Genomic DNA, 11962 nt, shown 5'->3' with positions numbered 1-11962 from the left:
GCAAAAACCATCAAGCGCTCCAACGAAACTGGCTCACATGAGGACCGCCCCAGGAAAGGAAGACCAAGAGTCACCTCTGATGCTGAAGATAAGTTCATCTGAGTCACCAGCCTCAGAAATCGCAAATTAACAGCAGCTCAGATTAGAGACCAGATGAATACCACACAGAGCTCTAGCAGCAGACACATCTCTACAACAACTGTTAAGAGGAGACTGCGTGAATCAGGCCTTCATGGTCAAATAGCTGCTAGGAAACCACTGCTCAGGAGAGGCAACAAACAGAAGAGATTTATTTGGGCCAAGAAACACAAGGAATGGACATTAGACCAGTGGAAATCTGTGCTTTGGTCTGATGAGTCCAAATTTGAGATCTTTGGATCCAACCGCCGTGTCTTTGTGCGACGCAGAAAAGGTGAACGGATGGATGCTACATGCCTGGTTCCCACCGTGAAGCATGGAGGGGGAGGTGTGATGGTGTGGGGGTGCTTTGCTGGTGACGCTGTTGGGGATTTATTCAAGATTGAAGGCAACCTGAATCAGCATGGCTACCATAGCATCCTGAAGTGACATGCCATTCCATCCGGTTTGCGTTTAGTTGGACCATCATTTATGTTTCAACAGGACAATGACCCCAAACACACCTCCAGGCTGTGTGAGGGATATTTGACCAAGAAGGAGAGTGATGGAGTGCTGCGCCAGATGACCTGGCCTCCACAGTCACTGGACCTGAACCCAATCGAGATGGTTTGGGGTGAGCCGGACCGCAGAGTGAAGGCAAAAGGGCCAACAAGTGCTAAGCATCTCTGGGAACTTCAAGACTGTTAGGAAACCATTTCAGGTGACTACCTCTTGATGCTCATCAAGAGAATGCCAAGAGTGTGCAAGGCAGTCATCAGAGCTAAGGGTGGCTACTTTGAAGAAACTAGAATATAAGATATGTTTTCAGTTATTTCACACTTTTTTGTTAAGTACATAATTCCACATGTGTTCATTCATAGTTTTGATGCCTTCAGTGAGGATCTACAATGAAAATAGTCATGAAAATAAAGAAAATGCAAAGAATGAGAAGGTGTGTCCAAACTTTTGGCCTGTACTCTCTCTCTCTCTCTCTCTCTCTCTCTCTCTCTCTCTCTATATATATATATATATATATATATATATATATGTGTGTGTGTGTGTGTGTGTGTATGTATGTATGTGTGTGTATGTATGTATATATATATATATATATATATATATATATATATATATATATATATATATATATATGTATATGTATGTGTGTGTGTGTATACATGTGTGTGTATGTATATATATATATATATATATATATATATATATATATATATATATATATATATATATATATATATATATACACACATATATACACACACACACACAGGGTGGGGAAGCAAAATTTACAATATTTTGAGGCAGGGATTGAAAGACAGTGTATGACCAATTAGTTTATTGAAAGTCATGAGAATTTATTTGCCACAAGAAAATTTACGTAATAGAAAATGTTTTTATTCTATGTGTCCTCCTTCTTTCTCAATAACTGCCTTCACACGCTTCCTGAAACTTGCACAAGTGTTCCTCAAATATTCGGGTGACAACTTCTCCCATTCTTCTTTAACAGTATCTTCCAGACTTTCTCGTAATAGTTTTGCTCATAGTCATTCTCTTCTTTCCATTATAAACAGTCTTTATGGACACTCCAACTATTTTTGAAATCTCCTTTGGTGTGACGAGTGCATTCAGCAAATCACACACTCTTTGACGTTTGCTTTCCTGATTACTCATATGGGCAAAAGTTTCTGAAAAGGTATGGATAATAGTGTTAGGTATGATTATGACATCAATATATGTTTGGTTTCAAAACAATTGACGTAGTGCCTGCTGAGAAAAAACAACTAAATTCATTGTAAATTTTGCTTCCCCACCCTGTACATATGGGAGATACATATATATATATATATATATATATATATATATATATATATATATATATATATATATATGTGTGTGTGTGTGTGTGTGTATGGAATATATATCTGGGATCTTCCATAGAGAGGGGCAACCAGGAGGAAATATTGGATCAGACCCAATAGAACCAAGTAAGCTTTATGGGCAGGTTCCACGTTGTCTTCTCCATTTTTTCCGAGAGCATTCACATACAGGCCTGGCATTTGTACTACATCGTTTTCAGGTGTTTTCAGTGGTTTTGTGTGATATTTCCTTAAATGATTCTGTGTTTATGGAGCACTTTTTTGAAAACGACAAAGAAAAAGATCGGATTGGACAAGATGCAGTTTCGTGTGGACATGGCCCTAGAACCTGTGGTTCCCCACGGGTCAACGCACTAGTTGTCACATAATTGTGTTCCTTCACAGAAGAAGCTAAATTCCCTAGGCACTCATTATCAGGTGTGATCATAGTTAAATTGATGGTGATGTGAGTCTCAGGACACATCTGTGTCATTCTGTTGAATGTACAAGGCCATTCCTGCTCATTAAGCTGAACTTTAAAGTCAGAAATGGATTAAAACAATGGGATTCATTTCATCTGACATTGGTTGTGCCCAGGCCAAACTTCTGCATGTTTCATGAACATTATGAAGTGAAATCATGTTTTGGAGGCAGTAAAGGTCAGTATTTTAGATCAGCTTGAATCATTTTGGGCACCACTGTACATTTCATGACTTTGATCTTAGTTTTGTCAACCACAACTGTACTTGGTAACATTTACAAAGCAGCTTAAATTACTTGGTGTTTATTATTAACAGTGTGATGGGATGTAGTTGGTGTTTTCAGTATATTTTGGTTTCATTCCTGGCTCTTTAACTCGATCCGCTTGTTTCCATGGTGATGTCATGCATCTTCACTCTACTGTATTGCAGTTTACAATCTAGTAGGTCATGTCACGGAGCGCTCAGAGCATCAAAAATTTAGAAGCGTCTGTATTACATAAGTACAAACATTTACACCTCAAAGAAAAAGGAAAAAAACTACACCTACTACTGCACCTCTCTGCAAAGGCACACAGAAGCAGCTACACTTCACTTGACTGCTTCATTTTTTTGCTACTTTACACTTCACTTCTATTGCACTTTTTATTCCACTACATTTATCGGATAGCTTTAACACATAAAGACCCAGTGCTACTTTTGTGGCACTTCCAAAAAAAGTTTTTTTTCCCTCCATTTAACTTTTCTTAAGTGATTGATCATTATTTATTATAATTTTATCCTCTGTATTTTGCTTTTTTTCCCCAATGAAAATCAGGTATTTTTCTCTATTTAATTTACTGGTTATGTAGATGTTCATAAAAGCTCAGATTAAAGTTGAGGATTATTATATCAGAAACAGAGAAAACTGAAGAAAAAGTGACTTTTTCAGTAAAATCTCTCATTATCTGAACATAAACCCAGTGTGTCCATCCACTGTCATTCATTCAACTCCATGGGTTTTACTGGTGAATCAATGTTGTAGAAGATGACGGTGTTTCCATGGTAATTCCGGAGCCTCTGAATGTCCAAATGGTTCAAATCTGATGACCATGAAAAGATTAAAAACTGTATTTTACACTAGTTATTTACTTATATTGAGAGGATTAGTGGATCAACAGGTATTCAACATTTTGTATCAGTAAATAATTTTGGTCGCTGCTGGATGTTTGGGTCTTCATGGGTTAAGTACAGGCTAATGTTACCAGCCTTTTCAATGCAACACAGTGTAAAAGATTAAAGTAACGATTTCCAACCTTTTAGGTGTTCAATTTATGACAAAAGGCAATGTGGGTTTGAGGCCATATTTCACATTACTGTACATTACATCTGAACTTCAGTTTTCTTCTGTCCTTTCCCATTAATCATGAGATGATCCCTCAGAGTTATTGGTACCTCTGTATAGAAAAGTGGCTCTGATGCTTCAGAATCAGTGAAATGGACCAAACCAGTGGCTTTAATTCAATGCATTTAGCTGTTATGTCATGCAAGACTGTCACTTGCCACTGTAAAAGAATGATTTCTTCTTCCATCATTGTATTTTTTAGCAGGAACTCAGTATCCTGTCTGCCAGTTTAACCCATGAAGACCCAAATATCCACTGCCAACCAAAAGCATCTACTGATGTAAAATATTTAATTACTGTAGATCCACTAATCCTATCAGTACATGTAAATAATTGGTCATCAGATATGACCCATTTAGATGTTCAGAGGTTCCGTAGTTACCATGGAAACACTGTCATTTTCTACAAAATGGATTCACCAGTAAAACCCATGGAGTTGGATCAATGACAGTGGATGGACACACTGGGTTTATGTTTAGTTAATGAGAGATTTTACTGAAAAAGTTGCCTTTTCTTCATTACCTCCACCAGGAGGTATTGTGGTCACTTTGCTTTGTGTTTATTTGTTTGTTTGATAGCAACTTTACGGAAAAACTATTTCAACCATCTTTACCAAATTTTACCCACAGATAGGCCTAGGCCCTGGGACCAACCCATTAAATTTTGGGCCAAGTAGGCCAAAGTTCAAGGTCACAGCAAGGTCACAAAATCTCAAATTTTCCTATCTCTCATCATTGAGCAATTTTCAAAAATTCATAAAACATTCAAAACGAGTCCCATTAGCCTCCAATTTGATCCACCCGTAGCTTATAACAATATCTTGTATCTGGCACAAAATTGTCCACATCCACAGTGAAATGTGGACTCTGTGGAGATTTCAATTTAACATTGAAAATCCTATTTACGACACATTTTTCTTTATAACTCAACAAATATTGATTGGAATTTAATATAATTTGACATACACATGACTGGTACCAAGCTTCAACTTTTTCTGCTGCACGGAACAACCTTGAAACTGTTTAGTTTAAAAAGAAATAGTCGATACACACATGCACACCGTTCGGGATGCTTGGTGGAGGTTTGCGTCCTCTGAACACTTCTTTTTGTCTGTTTTGATCTAATAGCCTTTGAGTTTTCATTAACATCTAAATTAAATATAGGAAACTAGTGCGTTGACCCATAGGGATCAACAGGTTCTAGATGTAGTGGTTTTTATGCTGTTGTGTATTCATGCATGCTGTACCACATTTGTCCAGCAGTCAACGCCAAAGCATTCTGGCCATAGCAACGTGATTGTAAGACTGTTGTATTAAAAAATTACTAATATCTCTCAAAATATTGATCCTATCAACTTCCTGTTTTCACTAGTCTGTTCATTGACCAAAAATCCATAATTATGACAAACAGCAGCAGTCAGCTTTGTACGGATTTTGTGTGACTCCCAGGACACACACACATACACGGCCGCATGCACACAGAGGCCAATTGGCTTTTATAATAGTAGTAATAGTACTAGTAGTAGCAGTAGTAGTTTATTCGGTCGTTAATTACTTTAAACAACAAACAAAACCATCATATCCATTGTTCCATATACAATGCGACCAAAAGGGTTTAGGCTAAAGTTAAGACTTATTTTGCCTAACCCTATTTATAATTAACACAATGTTTCCACAAGAAAACAAACAAAAATTTTTGAATGTAATCATTGCTAAATATACAACAGAAGAGAATACATATTTAATTTTAATTCAGGTAAATCATGTCCTTATCTCAACTATCCTGGTCTTTTAAACATTTAGGCTATTTTCTTTAGTCAATCCTGAGCTCTAAATTTTTGAATAATAGTTAATTTGTACATCTTTTTAAACATTTTAATTGGCGATTCCAAAGATTAACCCCTCTAACAGAAATACATCTACTTTTTTTGTTGTTGTTGCCTTAGCTTTTTTAAAAATGCTGGTTCATCTGAGACTATAATGACTTTTCCTACATTCAAACATCTCCTGGATGGAAGGAGATTATAGATCAAATAAAGGAAAATACATGATTCACAGTGAAAAATGATAAATATAGAGGATAATATTGTAATAGTGATAGATTGCTTAAGAAAGGTTAAAGAGAGAGAACCTTTAATTTGGGAGGTGACACAAAAGTAGCACTGGGTCTTTATGGGTTAAAGAAATGCCTCGGTCTCAGAGGGAAAAGGGTTGTTCTCAGGGTAGCAGCCAGAGTGAAGCGAGTTGGCCACTCCTTTCATTATACTGTAACCCCCCCGAGGCTCTCTCCACTGTCTCTTTGCCATCCTCAGTTCTCTATCCAACTCCCTCATCCTGCCAACAGCCTCTCATCTCCCTCACCCTCCCATCTCCATCATCATCCATCAACTGCTTCGACTTCTTTACCTCATTCTCCTGACTGCCTGAACTCCTGCACCTTCATTCTGGCTTTCCCACTCCCATCAGCACCCTCTCATTTATGCATACAAACACACAAGTGACCACACTGTTCTGCACATTCACACACTCCCAAACACACACACATGCTGACACCCATCCCCTCCTGCCGGCGGAGTCGGGCGATGCAGGAGCAGCAGCAGCAGCAGCTGTTCTGACACATTTTGGCGTGACGACCAACACACAGAAACGGCAGGAGGAGCGAAGGAGGTGGAGAGGATAAGGAGGAGGGGGGCAGGAGGAGGAGAGAGAAGAAGAAGAAGAGGAGGAGGACACGACTCTACTGAAAGGACACCGGAGGACAGGAAGAGGAGAGAAGGAGGACGAGGAGAAGGAGGTGAAGGAGGAGAGGAGAGCGGTGTTGCAGCCATGTCAGACACACCTTTGCAGAGGAACGGCACCGCCACACCACCGTAAGTACACCTTCATCTGGTTATGTTATCTGTAATCTGTTTTGTCCGTCTTTCCTCAGTCTCTGCTGTCCTTGCATATATCGCGCCATCTCTCTCCTCCATCTGACAGTCTGAGTTGTCATGGGAACGGGAGCTCCGTCATGGTGAGGCTGCTGCTCAGTCATGACTGGAGAGGAGACACGCGGTACATGCTGTACACTCCTCCCTATCCTCTATCTTCTCTTCCCACTCTGTGGCTCTTTTTCCCTCCACTCACCCTCTCTGCACATCACCCCTTCATCTCTTCACTCACACTCCTGCACCTTTTTTCCCCCCACGATCACTCTCTTCTAGCTATATTTTCTCCTCTCTGCTTTTAACATAATCAATTCTCGCTTTTTATTATCCTCAGCCCTTCATGTCTTTAACACCATCCAGGCACTATATGTGAATGTGAGTGTGTGTGTGTGTGGTTGAATATGTTTTATTCTGCAGGACTGGTCCAGCCTGCAAAGTCAGCCATGCTGCAGAGCCCTTCTAGTCTGTAATTTCTTGGGCTCTATCTATACATTTCTCTACTTTTGTACAACAACTGATGAGAAAAGACTGAAAGCAAAGACAGAGTATCACATTGTGTTCTTTTCATTTTAAAAGCTTAGGTTCCGGTTGAAAGGTTGAGTCAGGTATTTTTGAAGGCAGCTCTAGGAATATACTATTTCTGGCAGCAGTAACTTAAACATTTACATTTTTAAGTGGTATGAAGAAAGATCTGCCTCTCTGCAGTTCTGCAGGTTAAACTACCTCCTGGGAAATGCAGGCCACTACCCAAAGGTCCCAGATCAGCTGAGGCCTGCAAATTAATTGCCTTTCTTTTAGCTTATTTTTAGTTAAACCTCCTGTTATCCTCAAATATTACCAACACTTTTTACCCTTGGTGTCAATCTGACCTCAGGGATATTTGCCTCCAGGAAATGATTTAGGTAAAATTGTTGACCACGTTTTTGTGTCTGGCACTTTGTGGATTTGTTGAATACATAATAACCCTTGATAATGAAAACTTATGTAAGTTGACCTGTCATTTAGCGCCACCACCAGGCCAAACTTTTAAAAAAGAACTAATGTATCTTGTACAGTTTTCATGCAAATCTTCTCAAATTTATTGACATTAATGACCACAAGAGTATGAACTGCATTGCTTTTGGTGATGATATGACCTTTCCTGTAGCGCCACCATCAGGCCAGACTTTCAGTTTTAGAGTTAGTGTGTCTTGAAAATCTTTCATCCAAATTTTTCTAATTTGGGATGCACATTTATGACTCTAACAGAATGAACCATATTGATTGATGTTGATGACCCCCCCCCCCCCTTTCCTCCCATAAACACGTTTATTTATTTTGTCTCCTTTTTATATTGTACTTGAGATGATAATTTTAGAGGCGTGGCATGTGTCGTTGGAAAGACTAAAGCCTACATTGTCTTCCTCATTTTGGCAGGAGTTCACTCGTCCGTTTTTTTTTTCCCACATGTCCACACCAGCAGAAGGATCAAAGTTCTGGTGGGAATAGTTGTTTTCCCCACCCCCCCCGTTATGGATCAACTCAAAAGGATCAACGCTGCACCTGCAGGGGTGGAGATGTTTGGTCACACTCTCACTCTCACACACACACACACACACACACACACATGCGCGCACACACACACACACACACACACACACACACACACACACACACACAGAAACACCAGTTTTTCGTGGCTAAAACAGCTTGGGGCCAAATTGACCCCAGAGGAACACCAACGCCAATATGTGTTCAGCACATTAAAAAAATATCATCATGATAATTGTATGCTTCATCAGTTATCTCCATCAAATTAGGAAAAGTCATGAAATATGAAGCAAAAAAAGTCACCTACTATTTTTTGAACGATAAACAAGGATAGTACGAGGGTTAAATGCCACCAGACTATCTTCTATCTATATCATTAAATAGAACAGTGTGTTAGTATCAGGAGGGTTAATGTTATGTTATATATTATGTAGTGTATTATATTATGTTAATGCAGCTGTTAGTGCTGCCGTGATTAGTCGACTTAGTCAACGTAATAAGCCATGAAAATTAGTCGACAGCAATTTTTTTAGTTGACGTGTCATTTTACTATTGACCACCTATTTATTTTTGGTCTCCCTCCCATCTCAAACGCAGTAGGAATGGGATATCCCTGCAACCGCTGCCAGAGACAAGCCACAGGTACGACCACGGCCCCTGGGCAATCCATGCCGACATTAGTTGTTAGAAAATTAGCTGTTAGTGGCAGCACTAGCAGCTATGATAACCTGTGATGTTGAGTGTAGAACTAGTCCAGTTCATTGGATGTTTTCTGATGGAACAGTCCAGTCCACTCCACTCCAGCTCCAACTCCATGTGGACAATGGCAAGTTTTTAGCACAGGCTGTGTATAAATTTTCAACAAACCTTCTGAGACTTCACCAGTTGGTTTGTGCTCTGTTGTTTTAAAGCTTCAAAGTGCCCATGACGGCCGTCAACATGTTGGTTTTTGGTAAATTTTGTAAATCATAGTTTTTGGATTCAGGGGGTAGAGTTGTATAGAAGCACGAGCAATGAAACCAAACCTTTTTGGCACTCCCTCTGGGGCTTCACTTCACTTCAGCCCCAATAGCAACTTCTTAGTTTTGACAAATGCATGCATCATTTTCTGTTTCTTTTGCAGAGATTTAGTCACTTTGATACCATGACTTGCTTCCCCACAGGCACATATTCAATGCAAAACAATTCCTGACATGATTTCAAAGATCCTGTTGTAGCATCCTGTGTTTAGTTCCATCCAAAATTAGTGGAATTTGCTTAAAGAAATACAACCCAGAGAGTTTTTACCATTACTGAAGAATGATATAGGATTGAACATGATATCTGTAGTGCTAAAAATGTATATGAGATGCATGCAAAACTAGTTTATCCTAAAAGTTATGCTTTAACAGCCTGTTAAGCCTTCCTGTAAACTGCTGCCATCAAAGCTGATTTATAAGGAAAACCATGACTTTCATTTTATATTGAAGGAGAAAATATTTTAAAGCGTTCTTATTATTGAAACTACTGGTAACAGTCCTCCTAAAGTCCAAATAAAAATGTTGTCTAAAGAAAAAAGACAAAAATCCAGGCACTCACTTGGTTGGAAAAATTAGAAATTGTGAAAAGCCCTTATTTCATGAGAGCATGTAGATTAATTCTTAGGGCTGGAGTTAAAAACACACCAAAGTGTGTCTGCATGAGCCTTTTTCAGGGTGCTACAAAGAAAGAGGAAGACACTAATTTATCCTCATGGACTGCAGGTGTGGCAGCCAGTGAGACAACAGCAAAAAGTTTTTCAGGCAATAAGAGGGATAAGTAGCCACTCTCTCAGGACAGAATATATAGAAATGAGAAACCCCCCCAAAAAATTAAGTTATAAAATAAAGATAATAATAATATAAAATAAACAAATAAATGGAAAAAAAAAAAAAAAAAAAAAAAATCAAATGCAATTAATTAAATAAAAATGAAAAAATGACATCATACTAGAGTTGTACATTTGAGGAAAAAAATCATAAATAACATGATAGATCCAAATCTTCATTCAGGCCCAGGTGTTGTGTGGCCTTGAGAACACAGATCCAACAGGCCTCTCTTTGTTTGAAGCATTGGATTCTGTCCCCACCCCTGGCATCCATTGTAATGGCTAAAAATGTTGTCAGTTACATAATTTATTTGCAGGAAATGACATCTTGTTAGAATTAAAGTGTTCACCGCTTTCAGATTATGGACGATACATAGAGCACATATTCCCCTTAAAACAACACTGTTTTTAACTCTGAGGTTCAGACGTCAGTATGTAGTGTTGTCATCAATTCTGATTTTCATTCTTTGGCTTTCACTCACCTTGGCGTGCTCTCTACTAGTCAAATTACTGTTGAGTGTTTTATGCCGCTTCTGGCGCTTTGTGTGATTGTGTGATACTTGTAACATCCGTCTTTCTCTTGATCCCATTCCAGAGGTTTTCAGAAGGTTTCAGGTCTGGAAATTTGGAGTGGTCTCTCTCTCTCTCTCTCTTTTTTTTTTTTTTTTTCCAGTGCTGTACATGGGTTTAACTGAGTCAGCCTGATGTTGAAGAGTGTTGCATCTTGGGTTGTTTGTAGTCTGTGTTGCTAGGCTACATCCATGGGCTAGCCAGTTTCTGCCAGGTGTCACAATAAAGGGATAAGAACCTGCAAATGAGGAGGCAGGATGTCAACCTTACAGAAAATCCTCCTCTGGTCCATCCCAGGAGAAAGACACTGATGAACTACAAGACAGAAAACCTACAAGAAAAAAGGCAAGGTTTAATTCATCATTTTAAAGGGGTCATATTTTGCTAAACCCACTTTTATTAGTCTTTGGATCATTTATTTGTGTATTTGGACCCTAATAGTTTAAACAGTTTGAATTTGAACCCTCCAGGTGCTACAAAACTATCTTTATATTCATTTTGGCCAAAATCCAGTGGCTTTCTACAACCTGTTTTAATTCTTGCTTAATTTGTTACGTCTTCAACTAGTTCCGTCACAACATTTGCACATATAAGGTCCAGACTTCAGATGAACATTTCTCCAGTTCGACATAATTGTTTGTCAGCAGCAGCGGTTGTAGTCCATACTGAAAATATGTCCAAATTTGGAGCCCATTACCTAAAATGCTCAGTTGTTGGTTGAACGGGACAGAGCAGCACAGCCAACAACCTGGAGGGGGCGGGGCCTGAAGTGGCTCATGTGCATTGAAAGGGCCAAGTTCTCCAAACCACCTTTCTGGTGTCATTACTCAGACATAGAGTTGAAGATGGACCTGTGGAGTTGAATTAATGAAGAATTCAGACCCAAGCAGAGCATTTACAGTTTATGTTAACCACAGGGAAATGTCTGAAAATGCATAATTTCATTTTAATAAGCAAAATATCACTCCTTCAAGTGTTTTCAAACAATGTGACAATGTGGGTAAACCTCAATTCGGGATGGGATAAGTCACAGATGAAAAGTTAAACAAGGCTTCTTATCTAAAGTTAAATGCTCAATATTATGACAGGAGTACTGTCAGAGCTCTAAAATTCTGAAACCAGTGGTTCATTTGACAAAGAAATCTTAAGCTGTTGCATGTGGCATTGTTTCATTCAATTGTGGGATATATATATATATATGTATATATATATATAGAGAGAGAGGTGAAGAGAGGA

The 11962-nt window shown here is 38.9% G+C and overlaps 1 protein-coding gene across 1 annotated transcript in view; it reads left to right on the top strand.

Moving 5' to 3' along the window:
* Window positions 1-6243: 6243 nt before the first annotated feature.
* Window positions 6244-11962, top strand: part of palm2akap2 (PALM2 and AKAP2 fusion) — a 215327-nt gene continuing 209608 nt past the window's right edge. Inside the window, exon 1 of the mRNA XM_030150443.1 lies at window positions 6244-6723. Coding sequence (XP_030006303.1) covers window positions 6680-6723 — 44 coding nt within the window. The 5' untranslated portion in view covers window positions 6244-6679. The remainder of the gene's footprint in view (window positions 6724-11962) is intronic.

This window comes from Sphaeramia orbicularis, chromosome 12 (assembly GCF_902148855.1).
Source record: "Sphaeramia orbicularis chromosome 12, fSphaOr1.1, whole genome shotgun sequence".
In the NCBI taxonomy this organism is placed as follows: Eukaryota; Metazoa; Chordata; class Actinopteri; order Kurtiformes; family Apogonidae; genus Sphaeramia; species Sphaeramia orbicularis.
The sequence above is the reverse complement of the archived record's forward strand: the minus strand, read 5'-3'. Positions and strand labels throughout refer to the sequence as shown.